This window comes from Phycodurus eques, chromosome 20 (assembly GCF_024500275.1).
Source record: "Phycodurus eques isolate BA_2022a chromosome 20, UOR_Pequ_1.1, whole genome shotgun sequence".
In the NCBI taxonomy this organism is placed as follows: Eukaryota; Metazoa; Chordata; class Actinopteri; order Syngnathiformes; family Syngnathidae; genus Phycodurus; species Phycodurus eques.
Genome location: NC_084544.1, coordinates 11,649,864 through 11,676,918, shown reverse-complemented (window position 1 = coordinate 11,676,918; position 27,055 = coordinate 11,649,864). Strand labels below are relative to the sequence as shown.

Below are 27,055 nucleotides of genomic sequence, written 5' to 3'. Positions count from 1 at the left end.
TTTTGGAGCCTATTCAAATAGCCAAAAGCAAAAGGAACGAATAGTGCTGTAATACATTTGCTTAAAAGCATTTAAATGTGACACAAATAAAGACCCTCTGAAATAGCTATTTGCACAGTATCAAGAATTGTGCGAAACAGTGCTCCCTCGCTATATCACCTATTGTGGATTCAGTGCATTGAAGATTTTTTATTCATATTGCACATAATTCACCACATCGTGGGATTTTGAGAGTATGCGGTAATTTTATGGGGTGGTAAAATCAGCATTTTCTAGCTTAGAACAAAACTATTAAACTATTAAAAAAAGTCATGAAAACACATTACAAGGAATAAAATACACGGTGTACAGTACTACACTAAGCATTAATGTACGTTTAAGAGTTTAAAAGGCGTTTAGGAGTGTCGAAAGTGTTTATAAGAATATGGTAGAAGTTCGTAGGAGTGTGAGGAAGATTAATAAGAGTCTGTTCAGGTTCATTCATACAGCTTTAAAATATGCATAAATGAAAAAATATATATATATTCGGTCGCTACTTTGCAGATTTCACCCACTGTGGGGGTGGTCTGAAACCTAACCCCCACGATACACGAGGGATGACCGCCCCAAAAATCTGGCTCTGGCTTCAGTGCTTATTATCCACCTCGATCCAATTAAAGATCTCTACTGTGCAGGTGGTATACCGAATATCGAGTGAACGAATGAATGTAAACGTTTCAAATTGTGCTTGCGTTCAATCCATAAATCCATAACCAATAAGCCATATCACATGCATAATGCTCTACCATGTATTGCATACTGCAATGCTGTCGTGGTTAAAATCATTGGCACTGCAGAAAATAGTGCTCAGGAATGGGGACGGGCATTTGAAAGATTTGTATAACCAGAAAATTATAGCTCAATGATCCATTATACTAATATTAAAGGCTGAAACAAAAATGCATCGTTTTATTATAAGAGTGCATTACATTGTAAACGTGCTCTTTGTTTGGTTTGAAAAAGAAATAAGGCAGGACGGCATCACAGAATGACTCCCATCTTCACGTGCACCGACACAAGCCAAATTAACCAAAATTCACTAGCTCCGGTCACCGGTGATTCTTGAATGCGAGTGACAGTGAGTCGAGTATCTGAAATGACTATTTTCAAAGTGGGGGGAATGCATACACATTGATGCCAACTTTAGCAGCATAAGCAACCTCACTTGTGCACTGAAGCTACCCAAGATATTGTACAATTGACAAAAAATATATATTGTTTGGTTAAACATAATGAACCAAAGTTTTCTTTCAGTATTTAAATATTGATTGCAGCTTGTTCACGCAGCAAACGACTGGAGTTTGATTTAGCAGAGCTCTCTCTTGTGGTACAGTGAAATCATTTGGCGAATATGCATTATAATAGACAAATTATATTAATTACATTCCTTATGACTGGAAATGTATTATTATAATATGATTATGGGGACACCAGGTTTATTTAGACATTTATGTAGTTTCAGTATGTTCCCTATTGTGTCCCGTTTTTCCCTGTGCATTTAGAAAAAGTTGCTAACACACTACAGTAAGGTGGCCTTATTCCACAACCTTGAAGAGGAATGGTTAAATAATACAAGAAGTGTGTAACTTTGCATTGTGACAAGACTACTTCCCAATGCAGTCGCTCTCTAGTCCAGCCTGCTAGGCGGGCGGGCGGCCAGGTAGAAAACTGCATTATTTAACTAGACACTCATTCAGGCCGCTATCTTGACAAGAGCCTGCTGAGACCCAAAGACAATATAGTGACAGATGCATCATCATCATCTCACGTTATCATTTACAACACCTTCATCCAGTTCCTCCTCACGCCTTCATTTATCATACACTGGCCTCCTATACATTGTCCCCCTTGTTACTATCGTGTGTTCACTATCTGTTAGGCTGTCCCTTCTAATCCATTTCCTTTGCCAGCCTCCCTTAATGCTTTCTTAGCCAGATACCACCCCCACTGCCCTCCTGTCTCTCTTGTTCACAAGGTTGAGGAGCAGAAGAGCTCTAAGTTTGTTTGTTGCTTTTTTTTTGTTGACAAAGTCAGGTGCAACTCATGAACCACTTTAAATTAAAAAAGGAATTCATCAACCACCTCTCCCACCCTCAAACTTTTCCCTCGTGTTTGATCACTTTATTCACTAAGTGATAAATGATTGAGGAACGTCTGCGGCTCGCTAAAGATTCACAGAGGACTGATAGATGTCAAATGTGCGTACAAACGTAAGCAAAGAGTGGAACTTGAATGTACAAACATATTTTAATGTTTTCCTACCAAGTCATTCCGCAAACAGTCACGCTGGGGTGTGTGAACTGCATGAGCTTCACTGACATTAGGTGATCACGCGCATATGAACCAACACTAAAGCTTCAGCACTAAAATTCCTCCCCGGCTCGACAACTACTTTGCAACTCTACTCAAGCATTAACAATAATGATACAATGTTTCCGCAGGGGAGAAACGAATGTGTATGTAATATTTGCATGCATGCATCATTACTTGCTTTTCATTACTTGCTTCTTCCTGTCCCGTAATGTAAAATACACTTGGCTTTCTATGCGGAGACTGCTGGGCTGCTGTCCATCCGCTAACAGTCTCCACTCGTTTCCAATAACATCTATCTTGAAGCTATAATAGCAATATAATGTTTTGGGAAAAGGAAATGTCAAACTAGGTTAATACATAGGCATTAGCCATCTGGTGAGCATGTCAGTAAGAGTGGATTATTTCACATTCAAGAATTAGGAAGCGACCTCATCTTTAAACCTACCTCACTTTGGGGCTAAGCCTATATTTTAAGCCTATATTTGGTGTGTCTGACTCATGCTATGTTTATGAACACGCAACATGCACATAGATGGACACTAAACCCTTTAATACTACTCTAGCATCACTACAGAAACATCTAAATGTAAGACCCTCGCTTAGGAAAGTCTACATTTAAGTTTTTAGAAGTTCCACAGATCTCAAAAGAATGAAAAAAACGCAGTGCGAAAAGTTACACGAATGTACAACTCATCTCAAGGGGTGATGACTTGAAATGTATATTTTTGTGCAGCTTTTTGCTTTATTTTTCCAAAATGTTAGAAATGTAGACACCGTGTACTATGGATCAGTTACCAGGCAGAACCCTGTATATAATTTGATCATGAAAAATCATCAGAAATAGGATTATTATGAGATTTTACTGTGTTGATCTTTTAAGCTTAATGTTAGATAGACATTTTAGAACAGTACCTGTATATTGTCAAATTTATATTGTAGTAAAGGTGATTAATAGGTGCCTGATGATACTGTTAGGAGTCATTGAATCCATTTCCAGTTCATAAAAAAGACATTTATAGGGATAGTTTCATTCTCGTCTTCCAGCGCAAGTGTTTTGTTTTGTTGTACACTTCACTATACACTCAGCATATTTGACTCTGCCTTTTCCATTTTTGCCTCTCCTGCATGTCACTGACGAGAGTGACAGTGGCTCTTCGCCTGTATGTACTGTATATCAATCATTTGTACTTTTTCTTCTTAGCATCCGAATGGGGTCAGCGCTATACGTTGGTAGTTGCCAAAGATCACTCCCCGGTGGGCTGAGCCTCTATTATCCTCCCTCTTCGATCCATGCTGCATCGATGAACAATTGAGGAGGAGTAAAACGGCGGGACACAAGAATGGGCGAGTTGAAGGACAGGAAGATAGTACTAGAGATGAAATTTGTGATATGCTGTATTGCAGAAGATTGGTCGAGGGGGGCAAAAAAGTGGGGAAATATACAAGTTTGAAATGGAAGGGAGAAAATCATGGCGAGAGGGAGGGAGCTTAGTGGGACTATTTGTCAATACCCAGTAGCGTGACCTTGGGGATCAATGAGACTGTCAGGCAATCAGTCAATAGTGTCTAAAACTAGCTGTGCTGGGCAGGAGCAGAGAAAAGAGAGGGAGAAGGAAAGATGGCTTGGTGTTGCCAGTCAATAGGACATACTGTACTGTAGAACCTGAGAGCCAATCGACGCTGAAAGGGTGTCCATGACCACAAAAAGCATGTTTCTACTGTGAAGTGAACGATACCCTTGAAGAATAACGGTTGCTAGTAAGTAAGTGAAAATCTTTCAAAAGTATGTAAGCCAGTAGTACAGTAATTGTATCCGGTAAAAATAGCAAAACTAAAACTAGTGATGATCCTGAACCTTTGCACAGTGTTTTAATCGTTTCAATCACATTTAGCCTGCCAATATAGTGTCAGGTACTCAAACGACAGCGGAGCAAATCAGAAGAACTGAAGTGGCAAAATAGTTTTTAGCCCAGCAAGTAATCGTATTCTTAATCAACGCTGCGCATAGGACTCCTTTGGTAATCATGGTTATTAATATTCAAGCTAAATAAATAATTAAGAGTGAAACAGCGGCAGTAAAATGTGAGTGGCTGGGATGCCAGATTGTGCCAAACCACAGCAGTAGGTCCGTAATTAAGGAAATCAAAGAGGCACTCTAATGAGAGCCATAGAGTACATCCCTAACTAATGATCTACCCTTTGAGTAAACAGAAACTCGATGGGTTGAAATACAAAAACAGGTAACACACACACAAATCTTCACAGTATGCTCCCAAATATAACATATCTGCTAACGCTGGGCACTATGCAAATGCAACCGGAAAACGACTAACGACGCAAATAAAAACAGACAAACACACTTTAGTCAAAACACACACAATTTAACAAAGTCGCTCCAGCCCCGTGGGAGCACACAGCCGGCTTATGGCCCTCATTGTTCCACTAGTTGTTTAGCGCCAACACCACGTCTTCCTCCCCCCTCCTTTGCCTCATCTCTCACCAGCTATTATTCTATGTCTTTCTCCACAGCCAATTGTTAATTTGCTTATCGCCTGGCAGATAATAGAACAGAATTAATGTGCTAATACCTCATTTTTTTCAACAGACCAAATCTACTGTTTATGTAAATTGAGCAAAAACAGCAAGAGTGGCTTAGACAGCGCACGGTAGCTGACTGGAGGATTTAATTATCAGGACTAATTACTTGTTTACCTCTCGCAGTTAACCACAAGTCTGCCGCTGCTTCTGCTGCTTTACTTCCTTGGGTGCCAATGTCGGAAGCTGCTTCTGGTTCTAATGGAGGAAAAGGGTGGTGAGATAACACCACAGGGAACAAGCATGTCTCATCTTTGCTTGACATTCCAAATCACTAGCTAGAGTGGCAGTGTGCCGTTTGGCAAAGATAGTTATTCACAATTAAAAGACTGAGGAGTAAAAATCTGTCACAGTGTGTAATCTCTACGACGTGATTGTGCAAGACCAGCAATGAGTGAAACAGGTTGTAACTCGTCTGATAGTTTAAAATCAGGAGGTCTCTTATTGATAAAGTGAAATAGTACCTGACGTTTTAAGACAATAAAATCGTGTGCAGTGAAGAGAACCAATTGTATGTTTGCTACTTAGGTTACTTTGTACTGGAGAAAAGACACTGTGTCCCAATTCAGGGGCTGCATCCATGTGATGCTGCATTTGAAGGACAATGATGTGAAAGCACCGCATGAAGGCTGTCCAAGATAGGAAGGCAAAAAAGGGGGGAAAAAAATCACACGGACCTAGTTCAGGTGAGTAGGGAGGTTGGTCCAGCATGACTATGTTCTTCTTGCCACAACTCTCACCTCTTCTCTTCGAAACAAACGCAACAGGATCTCTGCTGGTTGGTTATCTGGCGCAGATTTTGTCAATTGGAATTTGGGTTTGAAATGACAAATGACTTTTGTGGCAAGTGTCCTGGCACCTTTCCAACACACCTCATACAGGTTCAAAACAAAAGCTAAATGAATAAAGAAATTGCTCTGACTGTTCCAATATTTCTTGGAGGGATGTGTATGTTCTACTTTGTGGGATTTTAAAACCTTACAATTGCTGGTAAAATATCTGATGTTGACCTCTTGTCCCGGAATTGGGTTGAATGAAAGGAAGAAATTCCAAATAATTTGAAGTATTTTGTATTCAGAACTTCAGGGGTCTTGATCATGAACACCTTGCACCTTCTTTGATTTCAAATGTACAGGTCAGGTCTTCTCCCTGTCTATAGAGTGCACAACTAAGAACTACCAAAAGAGTTGACAGAACAATACTGGAAACAATGTTTAAATATACTCAAGAGATTCAGTTTACTATCTATCAGACAGTCCGTAACTTACAGAAATAGATCGCACAGCACAGAACGTAAATGGTGCCTTACTCAACGTGACTTTGGCAGTGCTTGGGAAGCAGACTGAAAACTCTTGCAACAAGTTGCTGTTATGTTCTGTCTAAGTTGTGTCTTGTTTTTTATGTCAGCTGGCGCTTACCTGTGTTTTATTTTGTTTTTTTATTATTTCCTAGGGGGCACTGTGAGCTGGGTGGAGTAAGAAAGGAGGCGCACAGCTGGGAGTGATAGGTAATCAACTCCCAGTCTCAAAGCGCTGCCTGCATGCACACCTGGAAGACACCAGATCGTTCCTCTTGTTCATTCGTTTGGAGCCATTTGCTGTTGTGTATCCTGTTTTGCTTCAGTAATATTTAATACTTCTCCCTGTAGAATTTAGTCTTTGTTTTGTTACTTTTTTCCTACTTGTTGGGTAGCGCTTTTCAGTCCCCAGTTTTTGCTCTTTTTTTGTGTTTAACAGTTGTATTTATTACTTTTGGCATTTTTTTATGAAGACTTGAATTATCGCTACGCTCTGTAAATGCTTTGGGGATGCAACCTGTCACAAACCATAACGGTTGCAAAATTAAATATGGCCCTGCAACTGGTCTCAAACACTTTTTTTTTTTTTTTAATGTCGTATTTATGCTGTTTTGGTATTGGGCTTAAATATACTACACAATCTACTAATACAGAAAGACTCATCTTCACACATACACTTTGGTGACGCAAACTGAGTCATGACAAGCTTCGGGACACACAAACACGTCATTGTGAAGTGTCAGCATGCATGTGTTCATTTACAAATGCATGTTAGAGGGTTGGCAACCAGCAGACGCTTCACACCTTGCCACGGCCGTCATTGAATGAGAAAGAGAGCAAATGTGTCATGTGATACACTTTACACATGCCACAAAGGGTAATTATAGTTCTCCAAGACAACGGATATATACAGCAAATCCTGTCCCATATCAACTGTATAAAATGAAGGCACAGAATTGGGCCTTGAGAAAGATGCGAGAGAATGTCATTAATCTCCAAGTTAATCTTGGAATCAAAATAGCATGTAGTGCAATTTGTAAAAGAAAGCAGCCCGAGAGCGCAAATCTCCTCCAACATTTGTCACTTGCAACATTATATTGGTACCAGTAAAGTTTTGGATTCGGGACAGGCATAATAATGTGTTTATTCATAATTACTCCCCTACGCAGCATTACTCTGCTCAATACGACAACAACAAACATTTCAAAGGGAGATTCTACAATCCCATTAAAAACAAAATTAAACAAATACATATGAATTGATCGTCATTACACATAGTTGATCAAGGCTATTTAGTCAATTGTCCATCAGATTTTCATCTTCTAAACAAAGGCAAAATGTGTGAGAGTTTACTGATCATAGTTTCCCTATATTAAATTTAAATAATGGCTAAAATTTGCAATCTGGATCAAACTTTTGTGTGAAACTTTTGTCCGAACCAGATCAGATTTGATTGTTTTTCTCCCTTTAAAAATTATTCTGGGCATCTTTATGGTGGCTTTGTGTTGTCACCAAAAGTTTGTGTTAATAGTCATCAAGAAATAGCTACAGGGGACAGAAAGTTACACAACAATAAAAAAACATTGATTAAAATACATCTTCTGGACTAGAGGTAAAATGAATGGAAAATGTGGGTAAATGTCTCAAAAAGCTAAACACAATTTTATAAAGGTTTGATAGCAGGCGAGTCATTCAAAAATCCAGGAATTCCCCCCAAACCACAAAACACAAAAAAAATCTTACAAAAGAATTAAACAAGCTGCTACACAACCAAACTCATACAGCCTTATGCCCTGCAGTTGACTGAGCGTCAGCTAACTTGACCTCTAGAGACCTCCTTGGCACCGTGCAGCAAACAACCATAACACACTGCATGGAAATTAAAGGTCAACCCCGCTGGGTCATCGGCCTATCAAGAGAGTTCTCATGTTGACGTGGCTGAGCTGTACAGGAACCAATCAGGCTACCTAGAGGGAGCGACATGCAAGAGGGATTCGATCAAATGTACGTACACCTTATTTTGCAACCAGGAAGCCTCCAGTTATTTTGCAGCCTTGTTTGCAAATCATTGATGATGACGGATTGACTAAGCCATTTGTCATGAGGTGCTTTAGGCATCTGAGCACAGATGGTAATAAACACCCAGATGCTGCCAAATGTCTGTCTGTCGGGGTTTTAAGAAAGCTGAACCACGGCTGCATTTATAAAAAAAAAAAAAGCCGTTGATCTCAATTTAAAATGCACTATAGCAAAACATTACATTTACATAATAATAAAAACATACCTCTTGTTGTCATGATCTGGAATATTCATATCCTACAAAATTTTACACAAATCTCAACAATGATGACAGCTGTATTGCACTCACACCAATTTTCTTGAGCGTTTTGCCATTTTGTCCACACGCACGTTATTTTTACATACATTTAAATGAAAAAGAAAACCTTTTTTGCCCCACAGACATCACCAGTGCCTTAATATTTTTTTGAAAGAAAAAAAACTTTAGAAGCAGAGTGTACACCTACATTTACTCAAACTCTCCCAATATATTAATCATTTGTGCCTTTTTTAAGGGTTCTTTTAAAGATATTGTCTCATTGGCTGGTCAAATTTGATCAATTCACTGTAAATAAATGTTAGTGTGATATAATTTATGACCAGAGATTGACTAGCGAACAATTCTGGATGTACCTCTGCTATCACCCGCACTCAGTTACCGATATTCTCGAGCTACCATTGAGCAATATTATATCTGGAAAAGCACGGCAGCTTTAGTCTCTGATATATTTTTACTTAATATGGTGCCTGTTAAGTGCATTGACATTGTTCCCTATAAGAGGTATCTACAGCCCTTGCTACAGCTGCCCTAAATTAACAGCACTGTTAACTATTATGTTTCTGAAATGGGTAATACACAAATATGTGGACAGTTATAGAACCAAAATGCCATTTTTATTGCTAAATTCTAATTATTATTGATATTCATGATTTACCGTTTTACAAAAGATGGGCAAAAAAAGCTGTAACCTAAAACTACATTATTCATTCCGGGGGGTGGACATGCTTTGTTGTTCTGTGCTACTCTCTGATACGGTCACTGGCAGTGACTGTTCAGCACGCTGCACCCTTACCCTGTACTGCACAGCAAAGCAGAGGATTTCCAACTCTTCAGAAGAACACTTTTCAACAAAACCAATTTGTGAAAGTTTTGGATGCCGCAGGGAATCCGTGACTATAACATAGATGTCTTCCAGTTGGAAATCAGCTAGTAGCCAGGGCCGCTAAGCCTGAGCCATGATAAGTCTGGGGTACTGTATTACAATGTTACAGCCCTAGTGAGTCCAACCTTCCCTGGTCTAGACTCTAAGGAGCAGTTTGCCGCATGAGGTTAGATCTTCAGTCTGTCAGAGACAGTTTCGGTGCATATTCCAGATCTGCCAAATGTTACGGAACATCTGTATTTTGTTGCAGAAATCATTCCTTGCCATTCAATTGGTGACTCGTTAAAGCTGTAACACTGTTCCTGATAGTGGTGGTGGGGGGGAATATCAAAATCCAGCGTCTGACATTATCGGCGCGACCACAAACGGCTGCTTTGCGCACGCTATTTTATTACTCCCCCCACTCCCCCCCCCCGGCTGCCAAGCCGTGGAGGCGGAAGTTCTCTTTGCGTCAAATGTGAACACATTGTAAATCGCTTATTATCTCCTCCACGGTAAGCCAATAAGCTACACTTCTTACCGTGCTTCTCACAAAAGTGTCATGAAGGGAGGACAAGGAGTGGATAGGCGAAGACGATGTCAAAGCAATGCTAATTACTAAACTATTGTTAAAAGCGGTCGCAAAACATCGAAATAAGTGATTTGGTGAAACAATACACTTGTCACATAGGTCTGGGTGGAACCGCATTTTCAGGGTGAATGACCAACTTTAAACAACAAAATAACAGGCCAATTAATACGCTTTTAGAGATACAAATATAAAATAATACACGTCACAGAGGATGCTGCGTCTGAACGGGAAATTAATTAGTACGTCACTGCACACGTCGCTTTAGAACGTGGGCAAGTTAAAAGTATATTATTCTTATTAATACATATTTGTAATAAAAGAGGCGGCACGGTGGGCGACTGGTTAGAGCGTCAGCCTCACAGTTCTGAGGACCCGGGTTCAATCCCCGGCCCCGCCTGTGTGGAGTTTGCATGTTCTCCCCGTGCCTGCGTGGGTTTTCTCCGGGCACTCCGGTTTCCTCCCACATCCCAAAAACATGCATGAATTGGGGACTCTAAATTGCCCGTAGGCATGACTGTGAGTGCGAATGGTTGTTTGTTCCTATGTGCCCTGCGATTGGCTGGCAACCAGTTCAGGGTGTACGCCGCCTCCTGCCCGATGACAGCTGGGATAGGCTCCAGCACGCCCGCGACCCTAGTGAGGAGAAGCGGCTCAGAAAATGGATGGATGGATGTAATAAAAGATAAGATTTATTAGTACCAAAATGGGGAAATCTGCATCCTTTCAGCAGCAATTGTGGGTATAGGCAATATAAATATGTCATTTAAATAGCATGCAAAACAATTACATTTCGTCTTCTTACACGTCAAGACTGTACATTGCACAAAATAGAAACCATTGTCCATACATAAACTATCCAATTCAGTCCATCAGCAGTGTTTGTTTGTTTTTTTGCAAAATAGTGTGCTGAGTTTTTACGTGATTAATCTGCTTTAACAGACTTGCGTTTGTGTGTTTTTTTTTTTTTTTAACCAGGGTTGAAAACAGAATTGGCAAAGGTGAATTAATCCATAGACAGATATTTTGGATGATGGAACATCAAAATCTCATACTTTTACTTTGATTCAGGCTGCAACAGCGTCCACCAAGGTTGATGAAATAAAAACAAAATTATAAATATTGAAGCCATAATTTATTAACGATTATGATTATGAATCTCGCACTAAAATGTTCCTGACAAAAGTTTGAAAATACAGTAAGAAAATGCAGACAAATTCGGAGAAATTGTTCTGGAAGTGAATTCTTATAGGTTGGCAGCTTTGATATTTCAGATGGCTGGAGGGGATTTGGTAGAGGGAGAGGGGAATAAAAAAAAAAAGGGGACTGCAATGGGATGGGTGTTTGTAAAGAGGGAAAGCATGAGAGAGTGTGTCATGCTTTCATGATGATGAACGGAGTCTGGAGTCATAATTCCATGAGTGCTGGAACCCTTTGGAGCAGACTCACACATCACATGGCATCACTAATGAAATCTGTGCATTCGCTGTCCTGGAGACGAGAAGTGTGTGGGGTGGGATAGGGTAGGAAATGAAGAGATTGATAAAAACAAAACAAAAAAATACAGGAAAACAAGAATAGAGGGTTATCGTAAATACGTAAGGGATGGAATTGCAGAGCAGTGGTGGAAAACAGAGAGAGTGACAGTCATGCAGAATGAGTGAAAGTTACAGCCTCATCTCCAGATTTGAATTTTGTACCCATCCCTCATGGAGGGGACGAGAAGCAAACACCAGGCAATTCCACACAAATTAAAATGCAAATGCAATGCTTTTTCCAGATTCCAACTGCAAGATAAGCAAAGGACCTCTGTTCATTTCATTAAGTGTTGACGTTTGTGTACGTGTTTATGAGTGTGTGCGTGGGTGGGTGTGAATGTGTGAGAGAATGAGTGTGTTCATGCATTAATGTGTATATTTGTTGGTCTACTTTGGAATTAGAGGGGACAGGAGGGAGGCCGGAGGTGATGTTGTATAAACAGACTGGATTCAGTATTGTCCTCCCCGAACTGCCTTTCAATCGTCGTCCTCTCTGGCGTTTCTTCTGCCCTTGTCTGGCTAGCTTGGTTAGGCTTGAACCACATGCGAGATAGCAAGACTTTTAAAAGAAATAATGAAAAAAAAATTACTTCAATATAATACTAATATAAGTTATTTGTTTCAACTGAGCATTAACAAATCAACAACAGTATGAGCTATCCTGTTTCAGGATGTTGTCGGGTTGCGAAGCAGTCGTTTCGCCGCATGAACTCAAACCTTTCCAAGTGACAGGTCAGAAAATATATTAGACTGCTGCAGTTACATGATCTCACTGAGCAGAAGGTTTGTAATCACAGCCAAGTAAAGGGCAAATGTTGACCACAAAGTGCTGCCCAGTGACCAATGGTAAACCCTGCTTGAAACATGGCACAGTCACAAGCTATTTGCCAATCATTAGCCTTATGCTAGAGGGTGATTTTTTGGGGCAGACAAACTCAATGTTGAAAAATGTGGGTTAAAAAATGCAAAAACATAGGAATTGAGCATCTGCAGCATGATTGTCTGCAACAGAAAATGAAAGGCAAGTAGACACTGAGGGTGTCTGAAAGCGTCTGCTATCCTACGGCCCAGTTTGCTTTCTGATGAAGTAAACTGATTTTTTTCATGTCCACTCTTAACTAATTGCATTGATGCCAACATCCTCAAAGTTACAGGCAACGTCTCTGTTACACACACACACACACACACACAAAACCTATGTAAAATGGAGACAAAGTCAAGGTTAAAGAAAAAAATTGGTAAAACATCACACCACCACAGACTGGATAACTTTCAAAATCAATAGAACAAATTCACTCTTCAATGATTGTGTATACACATGTAAATGAAGTAGAAACCTGTGACTGTATCTCTATTTGTTCTCGACACTTCAGTTCAATGTTCAACTTGGGGGGAAGAATACAGAAACTGGCAAGGACAGAAAAAATAAATCAGCAGAGGCAGACAAGCTGCTGCTCTGCTTTAGGACATTTTGTGGCTTGAGTGTTTGTTGCGTGTGCGCACGAGAAAGCATCTTTGTACATATGTACTCTTCACTTGCAATACCGTCAATATTGTGTTGTTAGATTTTTGTATTGGGTAAAATAAATAAAACCCTATAAAATGGTAGACTGTACGATATGACTCTGCCCTATCACCCAGCCAGACTACAGCGCTCTGTTATTTGTGCCACAGGACTCACTGCTGCACTTCCGTAATTTAAAGTTCCACTTTTCCCATTCAGACAGCATCAAGTTATTCAATAATCAAAATTTGCTTTTGTTTACATCTGCATTGCGATGGTATTAATTTTTCCCACACCTATTTTATTGTGACTGATTTTCACTAAAAGGTAATGGGTTCTTCCTCAACACATTGACCCATCCACAAAGCTTGGTAAATATTCGTAGCTCTACTATGTAAAATGTCTCTTTAGCATAAGTAAGTACTATACAAATATGGGATAAAGGTTCATCGGGTCGTCCCTCAATGTGCCTCAGGCCAAGTAATCAGATTGTACATTCACATCTTTACTTGAAGCTTTCCTCTAGTGATCAGACTATAGGTATGTAAATAGACCAGATATGAGCCAGAATACCAATATTAAAGTCTTGAGTGCTGAAGACAAATTCCAAAGCACAGGGGAAAAGAAACACACACCCACACACACACACACACACACAAGAAAACAAAAAAAAACAATTACACCACACAAGCTGGTAGCCAATTTGCGCACTCATGTAAATCTGCCCAATCCCTGCCAATGAATCGGATTCATTGAGTGCTTTAGCAGCATTTAGTGATTTAATGGTAGGCTCCTTCAAATGACCTTCCAGGAAAGTCCATTACTTTTAAGTCCTCTGAACAAGTACTACGATCAACTCAAAACTTGGGAGACATAATGTAGGTAATTCTCCATTAATTCAATCCACTCTATCCATTTAACACTGCCCGGTTTAATTTTGACAGTTAAGAGAATAAGGGAGTGGGACAGATGGAAAGAACCAATGAGAATGTGATCAAGTCTACCACCTCCTGTGCTTAAAGTAAACTATTTCAACCTGACCTTGAGAGAACATCCATAAATGTCTAACCACTACACTTTCATATAACACATCACTCTTGTGCAGAAGTGCATTTACCAGCAAAAACAAATGAAATTCTCCAAGAAACAATAAATATTCCTCTGAAATAACAGCAGGTAAACAAGAGCATCCAGCCACCACACATACTGTAGTTTAAAAAAATAATAATAATAAATTTAAAAAAAGACACCTCCATCCCCCCTAATAATAACCCTCAGTAAACCCATTAAAATCTATTTATCCGTGAAAAGGTCTACTTAATACTCTCTTCCACACACAAACATTTAAACACAAAAAGGCAGCTCAGACTCGCCAAACACACTCCAAATGTATGCATTGCGAGGCAGAATCAATTACACCACATTTAAACCAATTCTTGTGACAATGAACAGCGTGCACGTCACCTAACACAAAATCCTTCTCAAAATTCTTTAATAACCAAAATATTGTTTAGCTACACACTGCACCAAGTGGAGTTACCGGGGGGGAGGTTTAACTTTTTTAGAGTGTAGACATAAGCAGACAAAGTATTTACAATGATTTAAATAAAGCAGGTGTTGGAAAATGGCTGACGAAGATTTGTTGTGGTATCGGAAACTTTTTAATTCATTACATTTTAATGTTAAAATGTTGTGCAGCAACTTACATAAAATCTATGTTAACAAGCTGCTTCGCAAATTTACAATCTACATCTTCACTGTGGTAGACTGGTTAGCACATCTGCCTCACAGTTCTGGGGACCGGGTTTCAAATCCCGGCCCCGCCTCTGTGGAGTTTGCATGTTCTCCCGTGCCTGGGTGGATTTTCTCCGGGCACACCGGTTTCCTCCTACATCCCAAAAACATGCAGAGTAGGCTGATTGAAATTGTCAGCAATGAGGCTATCAAGAATCTTAACTACTTAGATTGCAAAGACTTAAAAAGAAATGGTTTGAATTTTCTCTGTTGTATCTTTCTCTCTTTCAAATCTATTCATGCAATATTGCTAATTCGCATCTCACCATATTCAATTAAACTTCAGCTCTACTGGCACCAATGGATGATCAACTTGTTTTGCGGCTTCTGCATGTTGCCGTAGGAAGAGTATTTACCCCCTTGTGAAACCAGGCAGAATAATAATGATGAATGGAGGTAAACACAGTTCAGCAATTAGAAACACAGCAGGCACTGGGAGGGAATGCATTTCTTGCTCTCACTGTTGCGTTGACAAAGACTGGCTTCTCTCTGCCGTTCCTAATCATCATTATCTTTGATTTGGTGACTGAGCCAAACTCCATCGCAATTGAGCACCTCCCTAAATAGCCTCTTGACCAGCTGCCGTAGAGGTGACTTAGTTCCCCGGATCACCTCACCCATCCAGCTGGTTATCTGACTAACTGATTGACTGGCAAACTAATTGCCTCGCAAACAGGAAAGCAACGTTTACGGCTGAGAGGTTGCCGAGACACGGGAGCGGGGCACCTCACCAACCACCCTGCACCGATGACACTGATTGCAATCACTGCCGAGTATGCTTACAAAGTGAATAATAAAGCACACAGAAATGTTTACACCTAGGTCTTAGAGGCCAGGAGCAATCAAAAAGAAACTCGCATACAGCCATCAACAGTGCTGCATGCAGAGTGTATTTGGGTTGAAACAATTTCCGATTTACCGATAAACCATGATAAAATTCCAAACGGAGAGTAGAGTATTACACTTCCAAATTGTCGTCACCATTAATATCGTATTTTGCATCTCTGAGAGTAAAAAGCTGTGCAGTCGGCACTATATTGGTATTTTGGGAACAGCGGGTGCAGTAGTGCAATGACAAAGGCGATAGCATCAACAGCTAACAGGATTAAGGGAGGCATTATTGATATGTAAGGTATGCCTGCGAGATTGCCGAGATAATTATTGAAGTTATCAACAAAGGCCAGTTTTGCACCATATGGTGTGCAGTTGTGTTGCTTTATTCGCTTGTTACTCGCTAGGGCACACGGTAGACCTTCTTCCCCATACATTCCTTGTGACGAGTCAGAGAAGAGAGCAACGTCATGTCACATTTTTTGATGAGTCACATTTTGGTAAGCGTAACATTTTTGCTGTGCAAAAATATAACAAGAGGTGACACGGACATAATTTACAAACCCATCAACGGATTAAGACCAGAGAAAGTGAACTACATGAGTTAAAGCATTTAAATGTCATGGGGTATTGCATGATGCTTTGGTTGCTGCTGCATATTTTTTTTACTTTCTGTATTAAAAATACAAATGGAATGTAACACAGGACTGTATTAAAGAATGTCTTTAAAAAGATAAAATGTTATGATGTCATTTGATGTTTTTGTAGCTTCAATGAGGATTATATTTTGCTAAATAAGACATCTCTCAGTATGTCACAGCTACAGAATAACTAAATTAATGTCACTGTGATAATGTCAAATCAAATTATTAGAAGTCTTTAAAAAGCCTTTGCCGGTGAATTCAAAGTCAAAAATTGTAGATATTGTTTTGAACATTAATTTTCTTTATTGTTGATTAAAATGACTTAATTTAGGTAGTATTCATAAATAAAATGATGTAAAGTAATTAAATGTACACACCTCTGTAACCCAACATATTTCCTGCAAAATGGTAAAACTCGTGCTGCTTTTCTTTTTCAACATAACCTACCAAAGGCAGCTTATTAGCAGGACAACTTTGTCCTTCATTCCGTTTCAGTGTTGTTTATATACAACAACCACAGATAGAAAAGGCGAAACATCCTGGCTTTAGCCGGCAGTGCAAAAGTGACCGATGTGGACAATAATCAAGATTGTCACTCTGTTACCAAAGACACTCAACATATAAGTTAGAAATACTGACATACATCATTATGATCTGATGGACAGGCAATAAAGTTGTAAAGGAACTGGCACCCATGAGAGGGGACAATATCTGGGGGTCTTGCTGAACGGCACTTTGATGCCTTTATAAAACAACTCCATTTTCAGACTTGTTCACAAGTGGTTTGGTCCACCATTCGTTATGTGCATAATTGCTCTGCTGCCCTTTTTACCCACACACTTTTTTTCCCTTTAATCCAAACAACCATTACAGAATTTTAATAAACTCTGTGGAACAGTTCCCACACTGCTCAGTTACATCCTATCCTACCTGCTGTGCTCTCAGCCTTCTGCCCTCGCCTGCTGATTAACTGAGAAGAGTAGCTTCCATGCTGGTCTCTTAACCCGCCTCGCCCAGTCACCCTTATTACATTTGGCTGTTTGCTCCTCACATGCATGCTTTCTGGGCTCCAGCCCAGCCAGTAACACCCTTCATTAAGGATAGTCATCTCCACGGGGGGCTATCACTTCAAAGACACCCTGCTTTCCTCTTTCGTGTCGACGGTGAGGGTGCAGGTGGTATGAGGTGTGATGAGGTGTATGGGTGGGAAAACGTGGGGTGTTGGTCAGGATGGCTTTCGTAAAACTGGCTGAGCCGAAGCCACACGATTTATGTATTTATTATCATCACCGAGGAAGATGTGTATTAAAAGGTCGGGCAATTTTACAGGTCGCTGACCAAGCCTGCATGGTGAGGAGGTGAGAGGATGAAGAGGCGAGTGATGGGGGGGAGGAGGAGGAGGAGGAGGAGGAGGATGGCTGCTAAAGATGATAATTACACTCAGACAAACATGAATGCATTTACACTTCACTTGTGAGTTTTTGATTGTGTAAGATTGCCTAAGTATTGTAGCTTATGTATACGTTCACATCTGTCTGCTCCGCCGGCTGCCGGTTAATGAGTTTGAAAGGTCAACCACCCCTCACGAAGATTAATGGGGTTTCTGAGACATGAGGGTAATGGTTTATGAGGCCCTGCCGGACACATTTCCAACGTGACAGTCATTACCACTACTCAGTGGAGACGAGAGGAGGGATTACAAGCCGAGAGAAAGACGGCCATCAACTCCTGGGCAGCAGCATTGGATAGAAAACACTTGACGAGTGTCAGTCAAGCTGATACAGTACATACACTCCCCTCCAAAAGTACTGCAAAAGTGAGGCCAATTCTTTCATTTTTGCTATGGATTGACAATAAAAACATAAATATGCTATTAGATCAACATTGCAGCTTTAATTTCCAGGTATTTAAATCTAGCTCTGATTGTGTGATACATAACTTATACCACCTTTTGTTTGAACCAACCCATTTTATTCATGTCATCAAATGTATCGGAACGTGACTGATTATTCAAACAGATAACTCAGTTTTAGATTTGTGTTTTCCATGTGAATACTACATTTACAGTGTACTACAGTAGTTAGCGGTGCAACAAACATGAAAACCAGGGAGCTGTCGATAAGTGGAATAACAAGCATTTATGAAGATGGAAAATCAATCGGAGCAATTGCACTAGCAATGACCATAGCCATTTGGATCGTCCTGAAGAGTTGGTGTTATAAGTAACAGACGACAAAGGGACAGAGAGAGACCAAGGAAAGCAACGACATTTGATCACAGAAAGATTTCGACAGAAAAAAAACAAGTACAGTACAAAAGCCACACTAGAAGATGCAAACCATTCATTAGCAAAAATTGCAAGGCTTGGATGGAATTTGTCAAAAAGTACAGACAAGCCTAAAATAATTCTGAGAGGACATTTTGGGGACTGAGAAGACAAATTTTACCTTTTACCAAAGTCATTGAAAGGCTTAAAGGGGAACTAAACCCCCATTTAAAAAAAATATATATATATATATATTTTTGGAAGAATAAATTGTATGAGCCAGCACTAGTCAAAACACAGCACTCTGATTAATATTGCATTTGTGGAATAAGAGTTAAATAGGATAAATAAACTTCAGGAGGACACCATGTTTATTAAAATCATCATCAGATGCAGACCAGAAGTGACCTTACAACTACAGTAGTGTGTTTCCTTGTTTATAGCACATTTGAGTAAGCTTGGTTTGTTCAAAATGGATCGGTAGGAACTGCAACTGTGTCAGGCTGTCAGCATCACATGTGCAGATTCATTTTGGCCCATTAAATGCCTTTGAAAAGTAGTAAAAAATATAAAAGTAGAAAAAAATGACGGGATTGTGTCGGATGGCTGTTGCGAGCCAACCGGGCAACCGCCACGCGCCGGCCGAGTGGCCAAGCTCGCCGGCCGTGGCTAAATCGCTGCCTGGCGAGCAGCTAACTGCTAGGCACTAGCCACGAACCGCTAACGGTGGCAACTGGCACCATATTTTTCAATTTGAATTAATGACGGCATAAATAATTAACAATTATTTTTCACGTATTAATTTGATGATTGAACGTGATTTTGGGATCTGTTGTTTTAATGTTGGTGGCGCTGGCAACGGTACATTATATGATGGCAGTAGAAGTTGGGATACCAACTTAAACAATGCTGAAAGATGACAAAAGCTGTTGAGAGTCAGCATGTCTGTGATTAGCAGGCTAGATCTTGTAAGTAGAGGTGACAGATGTGTAGCACTGTCACTGCTGAATATTTAGCAACTCTGTCAGGGTTTGTCAGTAAATAAAAGTGGATAGGAAAGGTTCATGCACGTTACATTCTAGCAAATTAGCACACTCACGAGAGCGGAAAATGTAAAAATGGCAAGGGGATATGAGGTTTTAAAGATTTTTTGGAAGAAATACTTTCAATATTGTATTTAAAGTAAAGAGCATCAGATAAAGAAGAACATTTAAAATACAATTTTGAGATCTTGGCTTGGAGAAAGAAATAATCTTCTTAAAATAATGGATTAACTTCTTAGAACAAGAAAATATGACAGGATTGTGTCGGATGAACATATGTTAACATGTTTGATAGCTTTCTTCCTGTCTGTTCAGGACTTGCCCAAGCACAGCCTGCAGATTCTGCTAACATGTGTCATGAGTTCAGAAATGGTAAAGGGCAATCAGTGGACATGAAAAGTACATGATGAGGTCGCTTTCACGGTTCGTCCAGTCTCTGCCGGACTAACTAAGGCAGGCATTGACAAGGAAAATGACTAAAAAAAGTAAAAGTTTATTGAGAAGGTGCATGGAAGGTGCATGGAATTTTTCAAGTACAGTAAGTCGTCTATGCTATGAGATCATACATATTGAAAGTAGATGAAGCCTGGTCTGCCTTGCCAATTTGATACACAGGCCCACAAAGGGAAAATGTAAATCACATTTGAACAAACTTAAACCTTCTCTTGTCAAGCTCATAGGACTATTGCCTAACCAGATCTGGACTACGAGGCTTGATATTGCCTCTGGTGCAGCCAGAGGCTTTAAAACCTGATGGATGACCTTGTCTACTTTACCCAAACTGAATACAAGAGCGTTACCCAAACTGAAGCAAGACCACTAATAAAAGAATACTAGTAAAAATACAAACAGTAAATATGGAATAAGGTATGACTTTACAATTGAGTTTGTCAAACAGCCATTAAGCGTAAATGTAGGACTTTTTCTTTCATCTGCAGGAACGACACACACTCACACACACCTTTCACAATTGGCCCTAAAGCTCATCCCTGATTCAAAAAGAATGTGACAGAGCGTGCTGTGAGTTAATAGCTCATCCGGAAGCAAGTTCGAGTTCATTTAATAAGGTCACTCAGCAGCTAAATTTTGGTGTTTTGAAAGAAGGCTAAGCAAGCTACAAATGGCTGATTCGGCAGAGCTAAATCTATTATTTTAGAGTTTGGGCTTTTTTTTTTTTTTTTTGCTGTCTGCAGGTATAATTACAGATCGTAAGCCCTGTTATGCTCAAAGTAATTTACATTTTTTTTTTTTTTTTTTACTTAATTGAAGTCATATAGTTAGTGTTTTGACTCTCTCCAATGCAGATCAAAGGCAACACTTTTAAAATTCTGCCAAGAACAAAGCTGAAATGCAGCAAAAACACACCAGTGGCTTTTATCAACTTTAGACAACCCAAGACTGAAAAGCCTGCCAACAAATAGCATTCTTATCCATTAATAGCCCAACAAAAGTTGCGGTGGCAAAACGTGTCTGGGGCACCAGCACAAAAATCAAGAGGTAATACATTTGTCCTGAAATGTTAGAGTCTATGAACAATTTTTATTTTATTTTAATCTAATCTTTGAACATTCCCCAGAGAAGAAAGCCTTGAGATGCTCACAACTGGGTCACGTCTTTTGCAAAAGGCCCTTAATCTCCCTGCATAAACCTCAAATTTGATTTTATCCACACATCAACTAAGTGCAACTTAACCGATTTCTCAGGACTTTCGCCAAGTCATGGAACTTGTTGGTCACCAAGTCATGCATTAGTCAGTCTTTCTGAATACAAACTATATGGCTCATTTTCATATAATTTTATCAATAACGGTAAAGACCCTGGTAAAAAAAAAAAAAATGGAGATGGCCCACTGAAATACAGTTCTTGCATAACCGTAATGACAAACAATTTCACAAAAAATGTGCGAGTTGCACAATCTACGTGTTGCCCTTCAAACTCTCCGGGTTATGTGCATAAATGATTGTAGCTACACATTGAACCCATTCCACGCTTGTTTTTATACGATCATAATAGCGGTAAAGATATGCAATTGTTCAGACACTTTCATAAATTCATACTTACTGTATCTCAGAAATGATTTATTTTGCTGGCTCCTATTGTCTGAATGCAAAATTTTGTAATTATTTCTAGGTTATGCACCTCGAAATAAATGGTGAAATGAATAAAAATAATTAGAATAATAATAAGCAGACCTAATTATAATAAAGACGTCCACCAAGTCTAAACAATCCTTAAAAAGACGTTTACTGCAGATCTTTTTCTTCACCTCTGCTTGATTCGTTCTTGCCAGTGCCTGCTGATGGTATAGTCCTTACCGCGAACAGAGGCCCTCACATCAGCCTATTGGGTTCCAATAGTCACACAGCCTCTCATTTACACGTATGCAATTTGTCACTTTATCAGTTTCAGTTGATGTCTTCAGAGCGGACCGAGACGTAAATAAGGATCTGTCGGACCGGCTGCGCTGACTGGTAGGAACACCCGGACTGTTTGATTACATGCAACATACAAGCGCAATGACAGAAAGCAGAGGTGGCAGCTTCCAATTGCCCTAATGCTCCCTCTGCACTTGCAGTCATTCCCCTTACGCTTCCACATCTCGGCAACTGCTTCCTCCGCCATTTTACTAATATTGTACCGAATGTCCTTTTACTCCAACTGTCCCTGACGACTTGACAAGACAATATCGTCGTGCAACGCCTGTCATCAAAACAAATCACTTTGACTTTTCATACTCGCAGAGGTCAGAGTTATGGAACCGAGCACCCACACACATACTGTACACACACGTGCATGTATCACAAGTAGTCCCCGCTGATATAAAATGCGCAAGTCTCAGCAGATGTCACTAAACGGGAACCGCAAAGCTGGATGATGTCACAAATTTTAGTTTTAAAAATAACCTTTAAAAGACTCATTTTTTTTTGCCACTTGGGGGCAGAAGAAACAAATTGTTGACATACAAGTGACATACCCTTTTACAAAATCGCTCATTTTTGCCACATTACGATATGAATAATGCAAATGTCATTTTTTTTTATTGCACAGCAATTAACGACCCTGAATTGAATGTGAAACTGCCACTGCTCTTGGCTCAAAGAGGTTGAAGTGTTATACTTTTGCAAAGTTGCTTGCAAGAGACAAGAGGTGGTAAACAAACATATTGAAGCACTAAAAAAAAAATGGCAGTTCAAGTATTAATGTACACAAGTAACATTGTTGAAAATCTGTTTTACCAACAGTAACACTCCGCGTAGCCTTAAGCATTTAAAGAGATAAACTAATTGGTTATAAAAAAAAATACAATTAACAAAATACATACTGGTACGTCCGATTTTGTTCTCATTCCAATGCTGATTTAACCCTAACCCATTTTAACAATTGCATGCGCACCATGCATACTATGCAAGATAGAAATGCATATATTCTGGGGCTAAAAATATTCCCACAGTGGGATCATTTCTGTCAGATGAGAGCCGATAGCGAGGCTTATGGAAATATGCTGCAGCAATGATGTCCCCATTGTGAAAGTGAAAGATGGCTGAGCTGCAGGTTCACCTGTGCATTTTAAAGAGAAAACATCGCTGAAGCTAAACCAATTACACGTTGTCTTAAGCTTTTGCCTGCTATGTGTGTAGAGTGGAACCTCTAAAATGAAATAAAGTCATACAATTAGGAATTGAAGAAAACATGCCCCTAAAAATGTAAGCTTTTCCAGACTAGACTTCAGAATCCCAATCAACACCTCAGTTCTCAAGCAAAGGATTAACTCTGGCTTTTTCTTTCTCATCTCAACAACAGGTCTTAAGAGAAGAAGAACTTGAAGATAAATGATAACATTGAAGGAACTCGCAATTAACATTAGGTAACTTATTTTTGTACTTGTAAGATAGTTAATGTTATAATGATAGAGTTTGACCTTTGAACCAATTATATTTTTATTTTTCCAGAGCTGAGCAAACTGCGGTCCTCCATTATTCCACCAAAGATTACGTTCCACTTTAAGAACTCCCCTATAAGGATAAACAATGGGAATTATTGTTTTACTGTCCCACAATGCATCCTGGTGGAAATGATCATCTGAAATCACGTGACAGGGATGAACTGGGCCGTAGATCCGTGCAATACGACTGCATGTGAACAAAAGTGCATGCAAAGCCCAGTAAAGTCCCTCAAATTACTCTGACATGACAACCGAGGCATCAGGGAAAACCAGTCACACTCACAGCATGGACCCATACACAGCCTCAATCACGCCAATCCTCACCCTCACTATGTGCTTATTGTTCTGCAACTGGCTCGCTCCCCTCACCTTGCTGCAGAATGGATAGATGGACGAGGACGGAGGGAGGGAGGGAAGGAAGTAGGGGAGGCACGGAGGCATGTGGAAGTAAATGAGAGCCCGATGAGATGCCAAGGTGTGTTAGTGGTGAGGTGTGGGGAATGAGAAAAGCGGCCTGCAAGGGAGAGGGGCTGGGGGGGGCTGGATTGAGTGTGCTATGGGTGATGGTGGCCACCCGGCTCAGCCTGTGAAGCGCCACCCCGGTTGTGTTAGTTTGCATTTCCAAGGTCAGCTCAACATGCAGCAGGCATGTACAGTATAGGAAAGAAAAGTGAAGTGGAACCAACAAAAAGGATGTTTTAAAATGATTACATCATTTAATACTGTATTATGCATACAGACAAGCGAGAAAAGCATAGTATATAGACAAATATGTACCATACGAATAAATGTACATGTTTCTATATGCATATTTGTATCATATCAATTTGACAATGAAGCTTCATGTTATACTGAAGAGCACGAGTGTGTTTGTGCGAGTGCGCCAAAGCGTGCAAAAGTGCTGGTTTGATTGCTCTTCTGAACATGTGCGTTCACATGTGCGTGCCCAAGAGATCACTTCAGCAGCGGTCCGGAAATTATTACTTTAATCATCGGTGTGCACGAGTGTTGCATGATCAAACTTGCGTACGAGCGCAGCATGTACTTTATGTGTCAAGTGACTGCGTGTATTAAATCCTGAGTTGCGTGCGTATGTGTATGATGTATGGCCGTGACGTGGGTACAGTGCAAGTGTCTCAAATATGACTTGTTTTGGCATCTGTGCAAATGCGTCGTCAAATGAGTATTTGGTTGAGTACGCCAGTGATTTCCAACCTTTTTGGAGCCAAGGCACATATTTTACAATTGAAAAATCTCACGGCACACCAACAAACAAAAATGTCACAAAAAGTGGATACATTCATTACTGTATGTACTTCCTGCCATCTAATAGAAGAGCATTTATTTGTTCAGTCTGTCACTATGCCTCACTGGCATAAATAGATGAACAGAGATACATTATTGCTTGTAAATAAATCATTTTTTGAGCAATTACATGAAATTGTATAATTTCCCAAGGCACACCTGAAGAGCGCTCACGGCACACCAATGTGCCCTGGCACACAGGTTGAGAATCCCTGGAGTACACTCACCGGCCACTACATTAGGCGCACTTGCAAGTTTTGATGTGATCCCATACCAGAGAAATGTAAGTGTCATGTGATGCATTTAAGAAGAAATGTATATTATTGTGGCTGCACGTAAAAGTGGTGTCAAAGAGCATCTTACAGAGAGGCGTTTCTAATATTTTGGCCACCGACATGAGCGGATAAATATTACATTCGGCAACATACACACAACTCGTTTGCCCGCATACTGTACCTGCAAACAGCAACCAAAACAAACAAACAAAAAAAAGCACATTAAGTTATTAACTTTGACATTTCTAATCAATTCTTCAAAGTTTTTGAATTTGTTATATTTTGATACAGTTCTTGTACTGGATCATAATAAATGCTTATGTCCCTAAGGTAGTGACAGAAAATTGTGTTTTAGCATTTAGGATCTATTTTGTATCAGATATTGCCTTTAACAATGTGTGTACATTCCAATAAACAATATTTAATGTAAAAAACAGAATTTCTGATACAAGCCGGGTTTGTGCAAGTGTTCCTAATGTACTGCATTTGTGTTACCCAAACCTGGAGGAGGTCTGAAGCCATTACACGTTTCACAACCCCCAAACTAGTAGTTCAAATCATAAGGCAGTCTCTAACACTGCAACATCCCTAAAAGTAATTTTAACAAAAGCGTTTGTGGAGACCTGCGCAGTTTCTCTGCACATCAGAGGAGCAAAGAAGAAACCACAGCCAAATCTCATCACAGCATTAATTCCATTCTGTTCCATCGTATTGCTCAAATGCAGCTTTGGAACCACCGCAGTTTCACAGCAGCAATAATACCACACTGGGAAAAGTGCGCCAAAGTATTTAAAAAAAAAAAAAAAAAAAGGGGAATAAATATGGACAAGCAAGACTAAACAAAAGCAGTGAGCGCAGCATCAGGGAATGAGAAGACAAAGAAACCAGTTGCACTAAAGATGCTGTGACTAAATCAAACCGCACAATTCAGATGCAATCTGATTTTGCATGAAGCAAGCAGACTTTGCATTGGAGTTATGAATTGAAATTAAAAAAAAAAATTTAAAAACATGACTGCAGCAGTTTCCATCATTTGAAATGTGTTTAACAGCATATTGTTTTGACGCACTTAATAACATTTGTTCTCATCTTTGGTGAGCTGCTCTGCCAATGTTAAACTGGCAGCAACAAACTCATTGCGGTTCCTATTGCGCTTCAAATGCTTTGAGCGCACACCGCGCAAATGCGTAAAAGCTGCTTTTAGAGTCTTGTCAAACATTTGTCAACAAAGTGGACTTTCTTTTGTTTATTTATTTATTTTCTTTTCTTTTTTCGTATCGCATCTTATGTTGCTCAACATTTGGAGTGGATGCACCTGCTTTCTCCAAACAAGCGGGCATCTGTCTGTTGCTCACCGCACTGCAAACGACCTGTTTTGAGGACCAAATTAGTCATTTAAGTGTCCTGTATTTCCACATACCTTCCTCCGCGTTACACTCTTCCAAAGGGTTCAGCAATAATATCCAAAGCACCGAAATCATCGTTTTATGGAGATCCATGTTTGTCTGGCCAGTTCCGCGAGGCTCTTGTCATCTCTCTCCGCAGCAGAGGCGCACTCGCGGCTGATCGGAGCAGGAGCCGTCTGGCCAAATAGTGCTACGATGAGGCAGGCGGCCTGCCTATTTCATACCTCGGGGGAGGGACTTTGCGGCGAGATAGACAGCCAAGAGGCGCAGCGACAGCGGGACTGGAGGCGAGCGTGCAGGAGGCTCCGACCAATCACAGGGCAGCACGCGGAAACGTTTGCGCCAGGTGTTGCCACTATAGTAGTCAATTCCACAGCATGACTTCTCTCCACTGCCATTGAAATGCAGTCATCAGAGAAATATAGAAGCTATATAAAGCCTATGAAATGTTGAAATGAACAGAAACGCACACA

General features: G+C 40.1%; 1 protein-coding gene across 3 annotated transcripts in view; it reads right to left on the bottom strand.

The window, feature by feature from the left end:
* Window positions 1-26,754, bottom strand: part of LOC133395401 (ephrin type-A receptor 7-like) — a 151,833-nt gene extending 125,079 nt beyond the window's left edge. For all 3 annotated transcript variants that reach the window (XM_061664244.1, XM_061664245.1, XM_061664246.1), the window contains exon 1: window positions 26,597-26,754. In XM_061664244.1, the coding sequence (XP_061520228.1) occupies window positions 26,597-26,675 (79 nt within the window). In that variant the 5' untranslated portion in view covers window positions 26,676-26,754. The remainder of the gene's footprint in view (window positions 1-26,596) is intronic.
* Window positions 26,755-27,055: the final 301 nt, after the last annotated feature.